Genomic DNA, 23958 nt, shown 5'->3' on the forward strand with positions numbered 1-23958 from the left:
AAAATGTGTAATGCTATGCTAACACCTTATATATCTGACATCTACATCTACCAGATGTATAAATTATGTATACCTTGTATAGTCAATTATGTTTCCAATATAATTAGAAGAAAGTTGAGAAGGAATTTTTCCCCTAATATGGGGCAATTGGTACCAGCGTTATAAGCATTGTTTGCCTTCCTCTGGATCAACACAGAGGGACACATAAGGGAAAAATATTAAACTTGATGGTCTTTTTTTCAACCCTATAAACTATGTAACTAGGAATCAATAACAATGCTCCAGAAGTAAGGAGTGGGCATAGCTGCTTTATATAGACTTAGGTGAGCGGGGATATGTAGGCGAAGAATTAGTTGTAATGCACTGGCCCTTTAAATCCAAGAGAATGAGTGGGTGCATACCCTAGTGGCCAGAGCCAGAACTACAGGCAGAAGAAACAGGGTGAAGGTAGTGGTTGGAAGGAAGAAGAGACGCATGGTTCGGGAGCCTGTAGCATTAGAATGTTTTAAGGAGATGTTGGTTTACATGAATGAGGTCACAATAGTCTAGTCCTAAAAACATCTCTTTTAGTATTAGTGAATCTGGACTGGATTCATATTTGCTGTTATCATTTAAATGGTGATAAATATATATTTTTTACAAACTGACACGCTGTATTAAAGATTCAGCAACACCACTGGAAAGAGTTCAGCTTTACGTATTTGATTCATTGTTTGATTATTTCTTGAATATATTTGAAAAATGTTTTTTTTATTGATAATACTGATGTTTGTAATAAAAAGGTAAAACAGTGTAATTAAATTTTTTATTTTTTTTATTTTTTTTTTACCATAGATCATCAGCGCTTCTTAAAATATATAATCTTTTTATAGTCTTTTGGTACATGTGAGTCAATAGTGATTAAAGCACAGCTGTGGTGAGTACACCATGAGATATGTCCACCAGATGTTCCCGCTCGTACTGAAACAGACAATTATAAATTCTACTTTATTATTTCCTTGCATTCACCAGAGAACATTTCTAGGTCTTGAGGTATGTGACTATGCATGCTTCAGTCCCTGTTTAAATTGAAGGAATGCTATAGTCATCTCAGGTTTTCATTTTAGTTGATCTTTCTCCAAAATGACAAAGGATCATCATACATCATTATTTTATTGGGGAAGTAGACAAAGTAGATCTTCACTACCAACCAGCTACGTGTTTATAGGGACATCGCAACATTAAATTATTGCTTTCAAGAGGAAAAAACTAAGGCTTCTTCAATAAACTAACACACGTACACAAAACCATACATGATGTGATCTTTGGTCTGCGCAGTGAGTCAATGGGTGTGCGGTCACGCATCTGTGTACTGTACTATGGTATCAAAGGCCTCAACTCGTGGACGTAAAGACATATTTCAAAGAGACATCAAGCTGTGGACCTACAGATGTTGAAAAACTACAACTTCCAGCATGTCCGGGTATGCTGGGGGTTGTAGCTTTGTAACGTATGAAGGGCAATAGTTTGGAGACCACTGCAGTAGAGCAATATAAGCATTTGTGAATAGAATGTTAACATGCAAGAATATATCATTTTGTAACATGATAAACAAGGCTATGTCCAAGTCAGGTTTTCTGAGACAATTTTTTGTGAGTATTTTTACCAAAACCAGAGGTTGAACTGACACAGAGAAAAACTGTAATGGAAATATTTGCACCTTTTTTCCATGTTGTGGGCCTACTTTTAGTATTCGTAAAAATTGTGACCATAATTAAGCTTAAAAAAAACTGAGTGGGAACATAGCCTACAAATCAACTTCGGCAAGATTTTGTTCTTCAGGCATGCGCACCGCATGATGATGTGCACCCCATTGGGTGACAGACACAACCATACACATTACCACCAAACAAACACCATGCAAGATTATCATGGTTTACTGATCCTCTATATGGTCAGGTTTTATCATACAACATTCTACACTTGAAATGTGCAACTAGGCTCTTTTCCACCAGAGTTTATTACCCACTGGAGATACAGTAAACTTCCAAGCCTCCTCTTGGAGAGACCATGGGGTGATTAACTAGTAAAATGTAAATGTGAAACCTTTAGTAACTAACCGGCCATTAGCTGTAATGTGTGAATGTTACGCAATGAAAGCATATGGTTCCTAGACAAAGAGGCACATTTGTTCTTCATAAGTACAAATTACTGAAGTGCTGCTCTATCCCTCGGGGCTTTTGATGCTACTTTTTTTTAAATCTTTTTACTACTAAGGTCTTAATTAAAAGTTCATTTGGACCATAAGAAATGGATTATATAAAGGTATATAGTTAGGTACAAATAGCCTATTTGGGTATGATTCCAATATTAACAATTACATCAAGGAAACCACTATCATATATTTGATAGGGAAAAAAGACACAAAGAAAGTGGGGAAAAGTGTATTATTAATTAATTAAAATATAACTTTTATGAGTGATATCTCAAATTGGTATCTAGAAAAAAAGGCCAGGGTATATTTACATGCAACTGGCTAGGTGCACAAATTTAAAATAGATTTCTAAACAGAATAGGGTCTACGGCCTCTATGTAGCCCCAATAAACTAAATAATGCTACAATGAAGGAAATATTTTATATGTATAATAGGTACTTTGGTACAGCAGTAAGGCCGGAAATTCAGAAGCACATTACAAGTCAAACTTGGAGTCTGTACATGCTGCTTTAAAGTGTAACTCCAATGATGCTCTGGGGGCAGAATATATGTTTAAATCTCCCAGCAACTCTGTAACCCAACGATCAGGATACAGATTTTGGGAAAGTCCCATAAACTTTCATGGGACTTCATGAAAATCCCTATCCTAATCGCTATTTTCTCGGGATACATAATTTAACCAGATATCCTGCCGCCAAAGCATTATCAGACTTATGCTTTAAAGAGAACCCCGAAAAAGTAACAGTACATTGTCAATAAATAGCTTATAGTTGCTTCATACATCCTTCCATTCAAGAGATATAAGGGTTAATATTTTGTCTGACAATTCAGGGAAACTGTCAGATGGGCGGAAAGTAATTGTTATAACGGGAGTGAATAACAAGTGTTGGGCAAGATTATATAGTCAGGGGGTGTGTATTATGCAGACATGCCCCTCAATGTGTATCATTCACACCACCTGACTTCCTAATCCCACCCTTCACCTGATAATAACTCCCATTATTAAAGTTAAGTTCAATGACAGCAAAATCTATTTAAGGTATCGAAACATAAGCAACAGCTGTTAGCCATCACTAATTCAACATGAGCGCTCAGTTGGCACCAAAAGACACTTTATCAACAGGCCATCTGATTTTGTTGGGATTGGCTGACAATCTTGTGTGTATGGGGGGGGCCTCCTGTCTTTCAACAGCAGTTGTCAGGATAAAGAGGGATTGGCATACTGGATTTTAACATGCCCGATCTCTTGTTACCTGGGAAGATAAGCAACTGCCAGGGGCTTTCGGCAACAGCTCATTCACATTTAATCATCTAAATAAATATGGGGGACATTTACCAAAGCATTCAGTAGTTTTTTTTTGCTTAAAATTGTCGCAAAATTGTCGCACGTGCGCCTACACTCTTTTTTCTGCGACTTTTTCATTGAGCAGTGCCCTAAGCAAAAAAGGAAAATCTTGCTTACCAAAGCAAAAAGTGATTTTTGACTTGCAGTGGTCAGAGATTTATCAAGTGTGAAAGTCGCAAAAAAGTCGCATTGCGTGAAAAAAGCTTACTAAATTTATTCTAGTTCAGACATGGAGCAGAAAAAGCCACTACCAAAGCAAAAACAGAAAAAGTGCTTACGTGAAAGAAATTTATCAACAGGCTGAAAGCAAAAAAATAGTAAGAAAAAAATAACTAAAAAAGGAATACATAAGCAAACATTGATAAATGTCCCCCTATGTGTCTATAGAGGAGTCTTGACAATTGATGAATTATGTCAAATCATATATGCTGCCCATACAGTATGCTAAAAATATATTTTTTAATGCTACATTTAATATATAATGAAACAAAAATGTCAGTACAAGTGTGCATTACATCATGTTTCACTCCAGCTATTTGAATGGAAAAAAATGATATAACTTTTTATTTTTTTAAGATAGAAAGTTTATTTGCCTTATTAATGAAATTATAAATGACACCTGTTTTACGTTGTATTTAAAATGGAGCTAGAAACTGATGTTAATTGTTCCTGTTTCTCCGATAGGGTGCTTGTGTTTAGGGATATTATTCTAGTCCCCTACAACTTAATTAACCAAATATACAATGCAACCCTCCATCTGGTGGAGTCATTTAGCAGGGATAATTTTGCAGCACCATAACTCAATGAGGCACAGCGGAAAAACTACTGAAATGCTATTTCCTTTGGAAGAGAATTATGTACAATTTCAGCGTGCTTAGAATTTCTAACAGCTAAAACCAACGGGGAGGTATCACTCTCATTTATATGGCTTTCCCATGAGGACACCAACAGCAGAGAAGAAAGATTATGCAATTTTTCAAGAGCAACTCAAATATTTTGCTTTCAGACAGAAAATAACATTTTGTGTTGAAGTCTTTTACGTTTAGGAATTCATTCTGAATTTCTACTCAATTAGCAAAACATGATTGTACGCTGACGTTATCATTTTTTTCTTTTTTTTTTTTCTTATTAGTGTTTTAGTGAGTTTTTTCCCATTATAACTCACAAATATAACTTTTAGTGACGTATGACATGATGATGTGTTCCATAATCCTTTACAACATCATTTATCAAAGCAGTAAACATACAAAATAAATAAAAAATGAGAAGAAATTTGATTAAAATAAGAACATTTTTCTTACATTTTTTTGTTACTCATTTTGTTTTGCTTTTTCTTGTTTATGTTTTTTTTGCATGCTGCTCTCATTTAAAATAAAGCTCTGTTGTTCAGAATTTTTACAAAGTTGTACTGTTAAAGGGGTACTCCACCCTCCAGTGTTCAAAACATTTAGTTCTGAAAGCTGGGTGCGGGCTTCGGGGGTGGCCACGTCTTGCCTCCTCGCAACGTCACGCCCCCTAAATGAAAGTCTATGAAAGGGGTCGTGATGGCCCGAACGGTTCCAAACGCTGGGGAGTGGAGTACCCCTTTAAGCAAATTGTCGAGGTCATAAGCGCCAATTCACAAGTTCTTCATGCAGAAGATTGTGGATTTTCTATGGAATTTCAAAATGAAAATTTCCTTCCCATGCTATATTCCAGGTAGAAATTCCACCATGGAAATTCATCAGAGCTTGGACCACATGGACCTGCACCCTCACCATTGACAACAATGCAGCACCCACACAGTGGAATTTCTGCAACAGAATGTTATATCAGATGTTAGATCAACGCAGATTGGACATTCAACAGAAATTCTGTAGTCCAGCACATCAAGAGAAAAATGTCCCGCTGGCACTACTGTATCTGCATAGAGAGCGAGGAGATTCCCCACACACCGATGCTCTTCGCACAGCCACCCACTGTTCGCCTTATTAGTGGTGCTCAGCAGCAAAGTCCATACACAGAATTTCTCAATCCAACAAAGAAAGAAAAACTTCTGTCAAGCCAGAAGAAGCACAATTGTGTGAAACGGACGTTACTCTCTTGTGAGTGTGCACCTGTGTGTATCCCCGCTTACAATAAAGCCTAAAAATCGTCTTGGTGAGCTGCCGCAGTTTTTCTTTCTTTGTTGGATCGAGAAATTCTGTAGTGTGAACGTAGCCTAAGACTTGTCAAACAGTATGACCCACTATGATAAATCTGGTGCATTCTTCGATTGCCTTGTCTAAGTTTACACTGTGTAAGAATTTAAAATGTTTTAGTAAATATTGGCCATTGTATTTTATAAAACAATAACGAAGTATTTGTCAATATATCTGTTACTGGAAATCTAGTTTTCAATGAGTCAAGGCTGATTTCATTGTTAGTAAATAGCAAAAAGGCTTCATTGGTTTTCCTTAATCAAAAGTAACAAAGAACAAGAAGTTCTCATAAAGAGAGAGATATTGAGATACGGAGAACTCCGAGATGCTGATATCTGCCAAGAACTAAGCATTTAGCCACATAGAAAGTTTTCAATGCTTTGTTTATTATTATTCAGATGTCTAAAGTGTAACATATTCATGTGAATTACTGGTTTCCAAACTTTCATTTACTACTTTACCTTCCAGTATGTCTAGCACGAAATGTGAAAAGGACAGAATGTTATGAGGGAAAAAAGACGTTTGTACAATGTAGCCTTCATCTTCACGGACAAGTCCCAGCGCTATGATCAAACATCACTGCCGCTTCCCTGCTCTGATTGTAAACAATTGAGAAACGGTGTATTCCCAGTTCATAAATCGATGGCAGATCACTAGAATACATCATCACCAATGGGACCCCCATTTTTCAGGAAAATTAAGGGGCCACAGAATTGATTTAGTGCTGTGTCCCCTTCTGAGTTTTTCCCCTCCATAGGAGCACTCCTGTCTTGCCCCTATGTGCAAAGGGTATAACAAAGGAATGCCCAGCGCCAAGTGCGGTAAAACGACAGGTACTTTATTGTAGGATCAGCGGATACAAACTTACATCAGGCAGGAGCCAACACGTTTCGGACCGTTACAGGTCCTTAGTGATGGCCATGTTACGGTCCGAAACGCGTTGGCTCCTGCCTGATGCAAGTTTGTGCCTGCTGATCCTACAATAAAGTATCTGTCGTTTTACCGCACTTGGCGCTGGACATTCCTTTGCTCTACCATTGATCCGGTCCGGGGACGCTGCCGGCTAGCCCGTGTGCTGGTGCTGGAAACACGAGGGAGAGAGCTGTCCACACACAGTGTTGCTGAGGGATGCTGTGCAAGGCTGCTACGCTCAGTGTAGGTCCCAGAGGCCAGTACCCCACCATTCATAAAATGACAACACATCCTAGCCATGACCTTGAGGTTAGGTTTCCACTTGGTTTTTTGCCTGTGTTTCTTTGTCTAAAGAAAACACAGGAAAAAATGCCAGAAAAAATCGTCACTGCGTTTATTTTTTGCATTATGCATTTTTTTCTAGTGTTTTTAGTGTGGAAATTCTGTTGTTTTCTCCTTTAGCAGTTTGTCCTATTCCTGTGTCCATTCCTTTTTTTAACTCTTAATGTTAAAAGACCAGAAAGAAACGCCAGTGCAAAACCCAGATTGCATTTTTAATGGCTTTTTTCTCTACCATAGACTTCTATGGGAGAGAAACGTTAAGATTTCATGGAAAAAAATTTCATAGTCACAACATGCTGCTATTTTCAAAATCGCATACTAAGCCCAAAAACTCTGACAAATGGCAAAAAAAAAAAAAAAAAAGGCAAAGACAAGTGGGACGGCATTTCATAAATCCCTACTGACCGCAGTGTTTTTTTCACCAAAAAAACATAGTGCTGAAGCCCAGCTTAAGTGATGACAGTTACTCCTATACAAAAAAAAAGGGCATCATATCATAATTGCAAATTGGCAACTTGCAAAAGGGCATCATATCATAATTGCAAATTGGCAAATTGGCATAATTGCAAATTGGCAACTGGAGGCACCTTGTTTAGGAAGCACTGACCTACATAGGCATAGTGAGATAACGTAAAAGACAAAGTATGGCACATTTTCCATATAAATATATCTAATGCAAATAACAGCCACTGGTTGCTACAATGTAGGAACCATACTGTGGAAATCATTAGTGTAGAATGTATGTAACAATATAGATTTAGGATAAGGCTGGGCATACTATTCTATTATTTTCTGTTCTGTGTATAGTATATGGTGACATCATAAGGGCACTTCAATTGGAGACCTAGGAGCGGTGGGCTAGGACTAATCGGAGATTTGAGTATGTTGTTTTTTTTTTTTTTCTCCTACCATTACCAGCCCCCGGGCGATATTTCATTAGTCCGTCAAACCCCTTTAAAGTTTTTTTTTTTGTAAATATATCCTTTTGATGAATGAAGCTAAATGAAAAACAGTCTTTACCGTACCGTAGACTTTGCTCGACTCGCAGTCCAAGTTCTTCAAAAACAACACCAAGGCTAAAATGCATTTGGCACGAGTTGTCTCACTCATGGAACAATGGTTGAGTGCAAGTTCTGTGCGTGAGCTAAATAAATCCTTCTATCACTTATTGGATCTCGAGACACTGGGTTATGTCAGCTTTGCTTAGCTTGCGAGGATCGAATGCTCCGAGCTGTTTATAAGCAAAGTCTCAAATTATGTTGCACTTAATGTGTTGTTAAACTGTCTTTCACAATCTACAGAAAAAAAAAGGTCAAGTCATTTAGAGGGACTAGGATGGAAACCATCAGGGAGAAGACATCGTTGTGGCATTGATTTAGATTCCTAAAGTAGTATTAAGTGTCTTGGGAAAGAAAAGGATTAACATGTATAAAAAGGTCAAGAATTATTTTGTAATGTTGTTGTTTTGAGAAGCGCTTGGCGGCAATGGGAATGGGGATTAAGTGCTCTTAGTTTTTATTGTCCCCCCCTTTATGATTGTACATTTATTGCTCTATATCCTAATGCTTTTTGACCTTTCTCACAGATAGGACCTAGACATCTAGGTGACATGGTCCGCTGATGCTTGTAAGGAATGTGAAGCCTCCTGGACTATCGTGGACTGCCAGACCTCAAGTGTCTACAGACTCCCATGGGAGCAAAAGACAAAATGAAGCCACCAATGTCCTTTTATTATGCAGAAAGCTTGATATATATATATATATATATATATTGGTCCAGTGATGAGGATGCAAAATCACAGGATGTTGCAGAATCTTGTAATACCTTTTTATTGGACTAAAGGTATTTTGTAAAGACAATGCTTTTTACTTGATAAAGGGAGGAGAGATTGTCTTTACAAAATAGTGTTAGTACTGTTAGTAATTTAGTAATTCATATTATATATATATATATATATATATATATATATATATATATATATATATTGAAGAGTGAACACTTTCATGGTCATGTGGTGTGATATAAAAGTGAATTTCCTTGGTGAAATTTGAAAAAGTCTTCATGATGCTTAAGAAATGAAAATATAACATTTTCAGCCCAATTTGGGGTGATATTCTTTTCTGCAGTTTTTTTCTTCATATGGTACTGTTATTGTATTTTTTCCTAATGTACTTAAAGGGGTTATCCAGAATTTATATATATATATATATATATATATATATATATATATATATATATCAACTGGCTCCAGAAAGTTAAACAGATTTGTGAATTACTTCTATTAAAAAAATCTTAATCCTTTCAGTACTTATGAGCTTCTGAAGTTAAGGTTGTTCTTTTCTGTCTCGGGAATTGCCCAGTTTAGAAGCAAATCTCCATAGCAAACCTCTTCTAAACTGGGCGTTTCCCGAGACAGGTGTCATTAGAGTTTTTTCCTGGAATACCCCTTTAACCTGTTATCTAATATCTTGAAACATATTTATGTGGTACTAACGTGCGGTAGATATGTCACTCCCTCTAGGTAGGTGCCCAAGTACGAATCCCAATCCTCTTAATACTTTTCAGAATAAACTTAGCACTCAGAGGTATGATGCAAAGAGTTTTATAATCACAGTCCTTCAATAAATTGACGTTTCGGCCATACCAGGACCTTCTTCAGAATTAGTAATTAGAATTAGCATAGTCATTTTTTGGCTTTCATTCATAATAGAAGAAGCAACCTGAATCTGTGAGCTATATCTCTATTACCCCATGACACTAGTTTTGTCACATACCATAGTCACTAATGCTTGTGGTTGCTGTTTACATTCTTACTTTACGACAAGCATAAAGTGTAAATGACAACTAGCTATTTCCATAGTGTCTGCTTTAGGTATGGTAGACTGTAGGCATGCAAGTTATATGCAGTTCACCCTTCTAGCTGGAGATATTTAAGGCATCGCATCAATCCTATTTCCTAGGGCTAGTTTCCCTACAGGGATTGACAATGATGTGTGACCTTACTGTGTGTTTGCTTATCAGTAAGAGACAAAACAACATGTATCTGCTAACAATTCGATATACAATTATTACACTGAAGGGGGGCTTGTTAAAATTAATGTAACGTTGCATAACATAGTATTATCAACAAGTTAGAACAGTTTCTGAACTGCTGAATATTCTGCAATCTTTCATGTGCTTGGGACTTATTTCCAAAATTATTTCATCATGACAGGGAACTGTGACACTCAATGCATAAATAATGAATCCTTTTATTGATGCTAATTCTTCAACTAAACATCAATGGACTACCGTATTTTTCGCCCTTTAGGACGCACAGGCATATAAGATGCACCCAATTTTAAAGGTGCAAAATCTAGAAAAAAAAGATTCTGAACCCAACAGTGATCTTCAACCTGCGGACCTCCAGATGTTGCAAAACTACAACTCCCAGCATGCTGGGAGTTATAGTTTTGCAACATCTGGAGGTCCGCAGGTTGAAGACCACTGAGTATATACTATAGGAGGTAATACTCACGGGTCCCCGCCGCTCCAGACCCATCACCGCTCATGACCGCTGCCCTGGATGTCGCTCCATTGCTGTCGCCGCGTCCCCGTGGTGTCACGACACTCCGGACGTCTTCTTCCCCGGGATCCACGCTCTCCGTCGCCGTCATTACGTCGCTACGCATGCCGCTCCTATTGGATGATGTGACGGCGTGCACGACGACGTGATGACGTCGAAGGAGAGCGCCGGCCATGCAGGGGATCCCGGCATGGAGCAGACACCGAGGAGGCAGGTAAGGTCCCTCCCAGTGTCCTGTAAGCTGTTCGGGACGCCGCGATTTCACCGCGGCGGTCCCGAACAGCCCAACTGAGCAGCCGGGTTAGTGTCACGTTCGCTTCAGACGCGGCGGTCAGCTTTGATCGCCGTGTCTGAAGGGTTAATACAGGGCATCACCACAATCGGTGATGTCCTGTATTAGCCGCGGGTCCCGGTCGTTAATGGCCGCAGGGACTGCCGCAATAGGTGTGTATTCGCCGTATAAGACACACCATCTTTTCCCCCCAGTTTTGGGGAAGAAAAAGTGCAACGAAAAATACGGCAAAAAATACGGTATATTATCTGAGTCTGAGTCTGAGACTTATCTGGTCCTCTTAAAGGGGTAGTCCCATCTGCGATGTTTGGATATGCCATAATTGTCCCTCTCTGGCCCCATGTCTCTCCTTGGCCTTCTTGGTCGTAAGAATGCAGTTATTAAATTGCTCAGTAGTAACAAATAGCAAGCCTCCAGACATAAAATAACATAAGATAGAAAATAACACAACACTCACATTCTACAGGTAAAAAATCTGGGTTCTTTATTCCAATAAGGAGAGCAAGTTATCTCGTCCTGCTATCTAGTCCTGTCATTTCGCTCCCTCCTAATATAACTTGCTCTCCTTATTGGAAAAAAGAACCCAGATTTTTTACCTGTAGAATGTGAATGCCAAGGTCCTTAATGGAAAAACACCGGTGAAGCTAGAGCACCTATATCTTTTATACATTAAAATCTTCTGTATTTCCTTGGTATTGCATATATATATATATATACAGTAGTTGTCATCACTTGGCTCCCATAAACATATACACATGAGTCAATTTTATAGGAAACAAACTAAACTATGTATGATTTAAGAATGCTACATAAAAATTAGCTTTGCAAGAAAACACGTAAACTCCATCTTGGTAAAAGCCATGACACCAGTTCTACAGAACAGCCAAGCTAACACAATGTACAACAAGGTAAGGACGGTCATTATGTTAACTGGAGTCCATTAGTGTATGTTAAAGGGCAAATCTCTCGAAAACATTTCTTCATGTTCACACTACGGAATGTCTGCCCGGAGAATCTCTGTGTGGACATTCTGCAAACTGCAGGCGCTAGGACCGCACAGGAAGGCGCAGTCTCATAGATGGCTATGCATTCAGTGCAGAGTCCGCAGAAAGAATTAACACTTTCATTCTTTCTGCGGACACAGAAGTTGGAAACATCTGACACGGAAATTCCACGGTGTACACAGGGACTCTGCTGCAGCGGAATCTCCTTGGCGAATTCCAATACGGAATCCGGCACTGAAATTTCGACATGTGAATATGGCCTAATAGTTTGGGGGAGAACAGTATTGTTGGTGGGACAGGAAAACCCTGAATGTTCTGAATACATTTGTCCAGGCTCTCACTATAAGGCTGAACTCTACAACTGGAATTTTTTGTGTATTTCTAAAAACAACCAATTTATGGGAAGACTTTTGGAGGGTATCCCAGCTCTTGGATCTCCACCAGTACAGTTTCTGACATATCTAAAGAGGTCTTCCTATTTTTTCTATTATTTGCATCTTTTTAAAGATTTCATGAATTTTTTATTTACAAATTATAAAAAAACATTTATAAGCTAAGTTAGACATTATAAATTCATAAAATCCAATTCTCAGATTGAAAAAATAGCTCGGCCAATATTATAAAATGGAAGCTGCTTTTGTATTTTCACAATATTATTTATTTTCTTCAGAATAGGCTGCCTTATATATGTAGTACATTATCCATCATCATCCAATGCATCACTTTAAGCAATAAGAACGTTTTTGCAATAAGAAAATTCATGGCTGTGCTGCTGTGATTATTTATCGCTATGTGACATCAGCCAAAATATTGTAAAGTTGAAGAGAAATAAACTAAAAGTTATCCTATGAGAAAACCACCAATGGCAAAAAAATATTTTACTTAACAGTGAGATAAACCACAATGATGTTTACAGCTGTGGGAGCCAAACGCAAGTCACTGATAAAAACTCTTGTAAAAAAATTTAAGGAAAAGAAGTCTTAAAATGTTAGCATGCAAAAGTCCATATCCTCAGTGCTTTTGAGAGCAAGACAGTTTTTTGTTTTTTTTTCAACCCAATGGTAATAAATTGTGCCTGATCTCTATAAAATCAAGGCATGAAGGGGTTTTCTGGGGGCATACACTTTTTTTTTAATTGATGGCTAAGGCATTATTAAAAATAAATAAATCATACACACTTGCTCTGACCCTCCACAGCTCCTGGTCGGATGCTATCCAATCCGGGCTCATTGCTCTTCTTCCTGTTACCAAGATGAGTTGTCTCAGTAGAACCTGCACACTCAGCCAATTAGTGGCTACATACGTGTCCCACCTCAGTTAGTGATTGGCTAAGCGTGCAGTTCTTGCTGAGATGACTCATCTTGGAAACAGGAAGAAGCACTGACGAGGAAGAACCGGATGACATCAGACTGGTAGCTGTAGAGAATTGACGTAGGTAAGTATAACTTTTTTTTAAATTTTTTTATTAATGTCCCTGTACTTTCACACATACCATATATGCTGCAGATTTGATGATGCAATGATTTGATGTTGTGGATTTAAAGCCATGTTCAACTATTTAATTGTAGTGAATTAACAGGATGAAATCTGCAGAAGCAAATCCACAGCAGATACATTGGTTAGAAATGTACCTTAAAGAGTTATTCCAGGGGGCCCCAATAAGTTGTGACCACAGATGACAGTATCTTGAGCTTCTGTATTTATGGAATCAGTAAAGATCACAAGAATAACTAGGGGTGGCAGAACATGTGCCTTGGGTGCAGGGTGCTACGGGGGGCATCAAGACTTGACCATGGTATTTAGATGCTAGGCTAAGGCAGTGAACTGACTCTTTATACCGAGTAAAGAAAAGCCTATAATCTACAACTCTAGTAAAGATTGATACTCTGAGTAGAGAAATAGTTGAAATGAAGGTATTGTGGCAGATCTGTTTGCCATTTAGGGAAGGCAAAAAGCTGAGTTACAACCAAGCGTTAGTGTATGTAGTGGTTGTCACCACAATCCAATGTCATCCAGCAGGCACAATAGACATCCCACTTTGCAGACAGTGTATTGTGGACTTGATGGACTGGTCTACACATGACTGCCTTCTCTACCCTTACATTGGTGCTTTATGAAACCTAGCAATAGCCTGCCAGAGAATGTCTGGGCCTAAGGTAGCACAATAGACAAAGAGCCAAACGGTCGTAAAAAACACATTTTGCATCTATAAAGACATTATTATTGTAAACGTAAAAGTGAGAAGAGACCATTCTATGTAAATTAGCATGTCAGTAGCAGACAAGGATCAAAGCCATGCTGCTGTAGATAAACCATTAGAGGGGTTGTGTGAAAATCTGACCTCCTGCAAGTGTATTGAACGCGGTCATTAAAGATGGAGGGACACATACATTTTCACCTTTTCTGACACTACACTTAAGATGCCCATACATGTTCAATAACTTTCAGCCAAACGTTTGTTTGGCCGACAGTTATCTCTTCTAACCTCCCCATAGTCATGGTTGCTCGGCATGGCTGAATGTTTATGTGTTCTCTTTGGGGAAGGGTAAGGGGCAACCAGACAGCTTTGACCGTGGCTTATCTCTCTTTCAATGATAGGGTTTAGCTTGAACATGTCCTACCCTTCTCTCCAATGACATATTGCAGTGGTTGTAGTTGGGCCCTGGCACCTCGATGGGCTTAAAATGTCCCTCTGTGCCATAAAAGGAGACAAGTACTATATAAATAATGAATGATAGTTCTGAGTCCTTTTACATATTTTGCTTGTTTTAGGTTACGCCATTAACCCATGTCATGGAATGACAGGAAAGCTATGGGAAATGTCCATTAAATGCTGCTTCCCTATTTTATTTTTGGTATACAAATTAAACTGATTCAATGATGATAACCATGATTCAATGATGTTTAAAATAAACATATCCAACTTTTTATATAAATGAGTATAAACTACCTAAACCTTGTAGCCTATAGCAAAGGAAAAAAAGGCTTAACCTCAAGGGCAAAGGTGACAGATTTTTGCCTGTCTATCACTGAAAGGATATACAGGACACCATTGTCTGCCCAATAGCCAAGGTAGTACAACAGTCCCTCATTGTCCCCGAGGCCTGCAGCATAGCCTCCTGGCTACCTAAATGAGGCAAGGGTCATTTGACTCGTGTCGGGGTTCCTGTTTCTTTTCCTGATAAAACCAGCATAAAAACATAGGGGTGACGTAGCTGAGGGCTAGAATTAACTCCATTGTACTTATTGTGATTCAATAGGTAAACAGGGTATCTCTGGATGTTGTTAAAATGTCACGTTAATGAATGAAATGTGGTGGGGCTGGTAAGTCATTAACCCCATAGAAAATATACACCATAAGCAGAATGTTATCCACGCAGGAAGAATGGTTCATTGGGATCATCTGTAGTTCACTTCTCACATTATATTGTACCATACTTTGTCCTATTCATTTCCCACCAGCTAAAAAATAAATAAATAAATAAAAAACAGAGAACATATATTGTAGTGTAAATGTATTGTACTTCACTACCCATTTATTTTTATTATTTTTAAATAATGCAACCTTGCAGATATGGTGTACAAAAAAGGCCTTCACTTGTTTATTTGTTTTTATTCACAGCATCTATGTATACCAGTGTTTCCCCAACCGGTAAGCCTCCAGCTGTTGCAAAACTACAACTACTCCCAACATGACCAGCGCACACCGCATTATAAATTGCAGCGGATTTCGCTTTGTGCAAAGTGTAAAGTTAAACAGAAGATGCAACGTTACGTCTTTAAAAGAAAATTTCGGCTTTTGAGCGACATTCCTCTATTTGTTGCATATTTGCAATTTAGTTGCCATTTTTCCTATTCCCGTTATAGCCAAATGTATCTATGAATTCACACTGGCAGAGAACATACTGCAGTTTTCCAATTGCATCAGATTTCATAATGTACAAAGTGTAAAGTCCAAGGGAAGACGCAACGTTACATCTTTACAAAATGTCGGACGGCGAGCGTACCTAAAAATCTGATCGAATGCGTGCACACGCCTTTATTTGTTTCATTTTGGTGCCATTTTTCCAATTCCCATTTTAGTAAAATGTATATATCAATTCGCATTGGGAGTGTTTTCCAAACATTGCTTCTCCAGCTGTTGCAAAACTACAACTCCCAGCATGCCCGGCACACGCTGCTTCATAAATTGCTGCCGATTTTGCGTCGTGCAAAGTGTAAAGTCCATGGGAAGACGCAACCTTACATCTTTACAAAATGTTGGCCTACGTGCTTTACGAAAAATCTGATCAAACGTTTGCACACTCCCCTATTTGTTGCAATTCATTGAGCCATTTTTTCCTATTCCCATTTAGGGAAATTTATATATAATTTCCCACCGGCAGAGAACATACTGCAGTGTTTTCCAATTGCACCAGATTTCTCAACGCGCAAAGTGTAAAGTCCAAGGGGAGACCCAACGCTATGTCTTTGCAAGATGTCGGCCTGCGAGCGTTCCTAAAAATCCCATCTGATTTGTTGCAGTTTGCCCTTCTGTTGCCATTTTTCCTATTTCAGTGAAATATATATATATATATATATATATATATATATATATCAATTCGCACTGGCATCTCCAGCTGTTGCAAAACTACAACTTCCAGCATGCCCGGCGTACGCCGCTTCCTAAATTGCTGAGGATTTGGCGTTGTGCAAAGTGTAAAGTCCAAGGGAAGACACAACTTTATGGGGGAGATTTATCAAAACCTATCCAGAGGAAAAGTTGCTGAGTTGCCCCTAGCATCCAATCAGATTGCTTCTTTCATTTTGCAGAAGCCTTGTTAAAAATGAAAGAAGCGATCTGATTGGTTGCTATGGGCAAACTTCTTCCAGACAAGTTTTGATAAATCTCCCCCACTGTCTTTAAAAAAAATTCTGAAAATATGATCAAACACGTCCACACTCTTCTATTTATTGTAGTGAACCCTTTCTGAGCCAATTTATCCTATTTCCATTTTAGCTAAATTTATAGACCAATCCACGCAGAATACATACTGCCAGAGTGTTCCAAACAGTCTGTCTCCAACTGTTGCAAAACTATAACTCCCAGTATGCCCGGACAGCCTTCGGACAGCCTTCCGTTATAATGATCCGTAAGCAAAACCATTAAAAACGGCCGTTACAAAATCCTATTATAGTCTATGGGATTTTTACATTATCCGTTTTAACCCGTCATAGCCCTTTATTAATAACAGATGTTATTTTGTGACTGGAGAAAGAACGGAAGAAATAGTGCATGCGCTATTTCACAATGCGCTCCAGTCACAAAATAACGTCCGTTATTAATAACGGGCTATAACGGGTTAAAACGGGTAATGTAAAAATCCCATAGACTATAATGGGATTTTGTACTGGCCGTTTAACGTCCGTTTTTAATGGTTTTGTTAACGGATCATTATAACGGATCTTTAAAACGGATAATTCTACAGCGTGAAAGCAGCCTATTAATATTTATAATTTGTGGCTAATGATAACAAACCACACTCTACAGGGGTCCTTTAAGGGGGACGCTAGATACTAGTGGGAGTATTTGCTAGGTATTCAAGCTCACAGCATGCCATAGGACTTTTCCCTGCCCACATGTTTACCCAGCTATACGTGTAACAGTCCTTCAAGACTCATTTGCAGGGTCTCCGTCATTTCATCTGTTTAAGATATCAGCCCATACATACGTAATAGAAACGGACACAGAGAAACCTAAAGGGCAAATTCCCCCTCCCTGAGATTCTGATAAGGGCCGCATTTGGGACATGTATTCCTTTCAAATGCCACTTCCATTAAACTTCAATAGCAGCTGTGTAGGTTTGTACTTTTCTACACCTATTCATGTTCCCAGCATGGGTTCAGCAACTTTCACTTGATGCAAACGCGATGTCCATTAGAAACTATATAGAGCGGGACAGGATCTGATTCCCATTGGAACCAAAGAATAACAGCCGGGATCTTTCCTGGATTAGACATCAAAGGCCGTGATATCATAGGTTTACTATGGGATGCTTGAAGCCTTTTCAGGTCTAGAAGGTTATCTAAGCTATTTTATAGGTGTAACCTTTAAAAAGGTGAACTAACATTTGTGCATAAATTCTGATTTATTTAAAGGCAGATTTTTATTTGAACTATAGATTTTTTAAAATAATATAAGTGTCTGATTGTTGGGCCGGGGGGGGGGCTGGGACCCACTGCCATCTGACACTTATCCCCTATTCTGTAGATAGGGGATAAGTAATTTTTACTCGGAATAGCTCTTTAAGCATTATGCAGAAGGTGTAATGCCGTTGATAGGCTAGGTTTCTACACAATTTATTTTTGGCATGCTTTTTTTTTTGTTACCTGAAAAAACGTCGTAAGAAACTGTCGGCTCATTTTGTATGTCCAAGATGCAGTTTTTGTGGTGTTTTTTTCAAAAATAGTGAATTTTAATCTTGGCATTTTTTCTTTGGCATTTTTCTAATTAAAAAAGTCATGTGATTAGTATGTGACTTAAAGGACACCTGCAGTGAAAATAAACGTATCCCCTATCCACAGCATAGGGGATAAGTGTCTGATTGCGTGGGGTTTGACCGCTGGGACCCCCCGCGATCTCCTGAATGGTCTCCGGCATTGCTGCGCTGTGCGCCGGTTATTGTGCGTAGCATTGAGCTCATTGAGCTCGACGGACACACACCCCTTCCACACAGCTCTATGAGAGAGGCGGGGAGGCATGAACGCTGCATCTCTGCCTCTCCCATAGAGATACATGGAGGGGGCGTGTCGGCCACAATGTCATGACACGGCCGACATGCCTCCTGTACAGGAGAGCCGTGGCAATGCCGGGGCACTGTGCAGGAGATGGCGTGGGGTCCCAGCATTCTGACCCCGCGCGATCAAACACTTAGCCCCTATCATGTGGATAGGGAATACGTTTTTTTCACTACAGATTTCCTTTAAGGATTTCTATTAAATCATTTGGGATAAAAACTGCCAATGTTAAACCCACATTGTGTTTTTCTGCCATAAGAGGCTGTGATATCAAGGAGTGTTGTATCAAATGACAAACTCTGCTCTTCTACATTGGTACTTGATATTATATTATTAGAGTTTGAAATAAAGACATTAAATTATTAGAGTTTGGAATTAATTTTGATAATCACATAAATCTTTATTACGTCATGTCATCTTGCCAAATTTGTATAAGGGTTTTTAGGGAATCATTTACATATCATTTTGAGATTTGGCAATCCACATAAAAAAAAAGTTATCTGAATTTGTCAATTTTGTCCAGCTTGCGATCTATAATGTATGGGGGGCCTTCAGACATTTGCTGTTGGGTTATTCTCTGTTAGGTTATTATCTTTGTAAATAATCCACCATAAACGGTGTCTGTCAGGGCCTGATTTCCTTCTCTTTTTAGTTATATTTACAAGGGAGTCAGGAAAGATAACTGTCTGAAGATGGGTGAACAGTTATTGATGTGTATGGCCATTTTTACACTATAAGAGTACTGTATGTCTTCAGTTGACTAACTAGTCCCACTCATCTTACTGTAGCTAGAAGAAATCCATGCACATGTAAAAAGTAACAATCCTATTCAGATACATACAATTGATTTTCAATCTCAAAAATGTCTGGTGGTAGATGCCAGTCTCAATCATTGTGTGCTAATGAAACCATGTCTACATGTGACGACCAGTAGCTGCAGTATGTTGCCATTGTTGCAGTGACATCCTGCAGCTATTGGTAATCGTCTGCGGGCGTGGGTTTTGCTTGCACACAATGATCACAACTGGCACCCACAACCTCTCATCTTGGAAGTAGAGCACAAGGGGCAAAAGAAGCAGTAAGCAGAACATCCCTTTTAAGGGTAGGTGCAGAAATATCTGAAAGTCCTTCCGTAGGTTTTGCCACAACATGAATTGACATGGAGCAGATTTAAAAATAAAAAATATCTGCAGAATTAGAACATTTTTATGAGGTGCTATCAATATCAGACATATTTACAGGACCCCCTTTACAGATCAGCTAATTGAGGGGCTCATGGTTAGGATGAGCTGCAGTACCAGACATAACCACTATAAAATGCACAACCATGTAAAAGTGACACTGAGAAGAAGCCATCAATATTAAAGTCTCAGATAAAATATTGCCTCAACTCAACTGCTTGAGAGTAGTTTCTGCTAAGAACTATGTATAAAAGGGAACAATGCAAATACATTATGCATTTAAAATAGCATATAACCAAAATGATAAGCCTACCGGTTTTTCTTAAAGGAAAATCGTCCTTACTATCTTGAGCCCCTGGTAAAGGATACTTGTATGATGGAGAGGTCCCACTTAATGGAGGAGAGCTTTGATCCAATGAAGTATGATGTGCTGCCCTGCAACATAAGCAACATAATGAGACCCTTCTGGTAATTTGGTATCCTTATACTTCCCTATTTTACAATATATTCTATCGTATTATACATGCTGTGTATATGTTTACATTGCTGTGTATATTTTTATATATATTAATACACAATGTGTACAATGGATTGTTGAAGGAGAAGGGGGAGAGATCTTAGTTACTTTACATGTCTATCCCTCTAGTTACTACAATGAACATTGTTCTGAGAACTTCCAGACATCTTAGCATTTATGGGAATATGACGCGGGTAGTGTTTCACCTTGAAGAGATTGCCTTACTGGTGTATGGAGTCTTACAAGAATGAGTCTTACAAAAGTAGGCAAAGTAGCTCGTATCCAGAAAAAAAAAAAAAAAACTTGATCTACATTGCCGCCTATTGGAGGTATTGTCTTTTCAAATAAATGTTTGGCCCTTAAAAAATGATTGAGGATTATATACAGTACCAATCCAGAATCTCTCTCAGAAGGGAAAGTAACCCATCTGTAGACTGCTGTTTGGGGTTTCCCCAATCATGTTTTAAGGCCCTTTAAGGGTCCAACATTGGTTTGAATGGAAGCTTCATTAGGTGAGACTGTAGCTGAAGCAGAACTACTTTTTCTGGAGCAGAACTACTACACAATTTGGACTTTCCATGGGGGTGGAGAAGTTGCAATCACAATTGGACCATGATTCCTTGAAAAGGAGTAGAACGCCTTCACTTTACCTCCACCTTTACTTTATAACATGTATTATATACACAAGATTCATTGCACTCAATGGGACAAGGCTTTTAGGAGTATGCTCCAGAAGCAAGGACCGTCAAAATTTGAGTGATGTCATGTTCTATATTATAATGAGATTAAATTGTAAACTAGATGTGAGAAATGAGAAAGTAAAACATTCTAATAAGTTGAGTAGCTATAGGGTAGGACATTGTACTATGTTGGCCCATTATTGTACGTCATAAATAAAAATCTTAAAATCGTCACCTGCTACTAAAGAAAAGCATCATAAGGGGACACTCATATGAGGTAATGATACTACTTCACATAAACAAGCTTTATAACCATAACCAAGCTTGTAAATGGAAACTAATGCTTTTCACACTACAATTTATTACAAGTACGGTCTGGTACAGTGTTGCCTCTGATATTTCCATTTATAATAATATAGTAGTTAACAATGTACAGCAACTCTCCAAAAGGCTATGGAAGATATGGAAACCATTGAGGGCACCTATTCAGCTCTTTCTGGATTTTTTTATTGACTTTACTTTTGAGAGACATCTTTCGTTTACAAACTTAGTAGTAAAACCTCTGAAATCATTGACATCATTTAAAACTGAATGTCCTTTTCAAGGCATGTGTATAATTATCAGTTATCAGTTATGGGGCATGTATCATAACCCAGCAATAAAAAACATATTATAGATGTGTGTACGCTACACCATTGTGTTTATATTAAGCTACATTGGTCCTTAAAATTTGTTATGTGTTTGCTATAAATCCTTGACGAAACTTGTCACCTATGCCAAGCTATTGTCAAAAGTAAGACACTGAGATATGATGACATACGTGTACCAAAGCTTAGGGTGGCGGCCCATGGAATGATTGGTTCCGTTTGTGAAAGTATCTTTTGTTGCAGATTTACTCAGGAGGAATTCCTGGAGTTTCAGCTTTACTTCGGTGCTGGCCACAGCTCCTATAATCCCAAAAAGAACAAAAATAAATAAGAAGAATACATGACTACATAGTGTAAAACTTACAGGAGCTGGAGACTCCACTAGTCAAAACTTCAACACTTTTTGAGGCTCCTACACCAGAAATGTAACATTATAAATGTATATTATTGGTACAGAATATCACTTGAGTAGAGAAGGGGTTAAATGTGATTTAGGAAATGTGACTTCACTTTGCTAGTTTCTAAGTAACAACTTCACACAGTATATTCTCAGCAAGAAGGGAACTCCCATAAATGTGACAATTTAACTTAGCTTCCCACACTATTTGTTTACCCATAGGGTAGTTGGGAATTACTTACTGCCAGCATTTCAAATTAATATTGTGGCTCTGAAGACATAAAATACATTGGGTATGCTGTTGGAAAATGGATTAAATGCTCTCCCCTAAGGTCAATTAAACCTCAGTCCGTCCTTATTGAGTGCTAAATGAAAAACCTGCTGCACCTACATGGTGGGATGAGTGTGAGAAGTTAAAACCAGTGCAGATTCCAACAAAGCAGAGATCATTGGTAGTCACTTTACTGTTGTTTTGAAAAAGGAAATTGTCACCAAGACTGTCTGATTTAGGTTAGATATCTAATGTGTGCAATGATATAAAAAAAGAGACCTTCTTCCACCCACTTGCCTACAAGTTCACAATATATAATGTAAATTGATGAATATATGTGGTGGCCGGGTTTCCTCTATTTAGGAGTTTCCCTCCGGTAGTCAACTGTGGCAAAAGGGTTCACATATAGGGTTCAAGTCTATACTAGAAGTTCTAGCAATGGTCCCAATCTGGGATATGGTTAAAAAACAGTTTCCAATGGTGCCATTGACCCACAATGAGTCCAACTCATATATAGTGTATGAACCAATATGTATACTTTATTTTGACAATCACCGACATGTTTAGATACTTGTATCTTTCTCAATGTAAAAACAGGTATGATACTGTATTTACATTGAGAAAGATACATTCGAGTATCTAAGCATGTCTGTGATTGTCAAAATAAAGTATACATATTGGTTCATACACTATATATGTGTTGGACTCATTGTGGGTGGATGGTGCAATTGGAAACCAGTTTTTAACCATATCTTAGATCGGGATCATTGCTGTATCTACAGGAAGCTCCTGTACCGCTCAACCCTCCATTTGATATTCCTTGCTATCATAAGTCATTGTGTCTTTCACACACGCTACAAGGTGTGCAGATTACCTGTATGTTTTTTATATTTTAAAACATGCTGAAGATAGTATTATCCTATTATCCTAGGGAAGCTCTGTTTTCTCCTAGCAGTTCTGGAAATGTGTCATATGATCTTAGTTGATCAGCAGATCAGTCTCTAAGGCTCTGTTGACAATTGGGTAAGAAGCACCGTGTAGATCCTCCATCACAAGTTCTGTTAAGAGGGTTGCCCAGGGATGAAATGTTACTCAGCGGCCCGATCCCCCGTCATCCAGTCCCCGATGCTCTTAGCTTTCCCTGCTTCTGAAAATGTGCCGAAGAGAAACTGCCCACTCAGCCAATCACTGTTTGAGGCAGGTCACCAATGCAGCTAATGTTTGGCTGAGCGGGCAGTTCCTAAATAGTGAGCATGTCATCGAAAGCAGGAGGAAGCAAGAAACATGTCATCAAAATGGCAGTGCTTATGGAGTATGCTTTATTTTTTTCAGCACCCAGGGCCCTAAGAAAGAAAAGTAATTTCCAGACAACTTCTTTAAAATCGATGGTAGAAAAACATTGCATACAGAGATAATTTCCCTGTCAAAATCTCACGGACCCAGATGGGGTGTGCTAGGAGTTAGCGTACTCCATACTGTATTATGGTCACTATTTTCTTTATTGCAGTTTGACCTGCAAGCACAGTGACTTAGTGGTAAGTAGTGATGAGCGGCATAGACCATATTTGAATTTGCGATATTTTGCAAAAATATGGACGAATATTTGTCCTATATTTGCAAATTTCGCATATTCGTTCTTTTTTTCCATGCGAA

The 23958-nt window shown here is 38.5% G+C and overlaps 1 protein-coding gene across 17 annotated transcripts in view; it reads right to left on the bottom strand.

Annotated features, from left to right (window-relative positions):
* HDAC9 (histone deacetylase 9) overlaps positions 1–23958 on the bottom strand; it is a 656589-nt gene that overhangs the window by 70475 nt on the left and 562156 nt on the right. For 16 of the 17 annotated variants that reach the window (XM_056519738.1, XM_056519739.1, XM_056519740.1 and 13 more), the window contains 2 exons: positions 21811–21937; positions 20107–20228 (listed from right to left, as the gene is read on the bottom strand). In XM_056519738.1, the coding sequence (XP_056375713.1) occupies positions 20107–20228; positions 21811–21937 (249 nt within the window). The remainder of the gene's footprint in view (positions 1–20106; positions 20229–21810; positions 21938–23958) is intronic. The other variant, XM_056519737.1, reaches the window with a different exon arrangement.

This window comes from Hyla sarda, chromosome 5 (assembly GCF_029499605.1).
Source record: "Hyla sarda isolate aHylSar1 chromosome 5, aHylSar1.hap1, whole genome shotgun sequence".
Lineage (NCBI taxonomy): Eukaryota > Metazoa > Chordata > Amphibia > Anura > Hylidae > Hyla > Hyla sarda.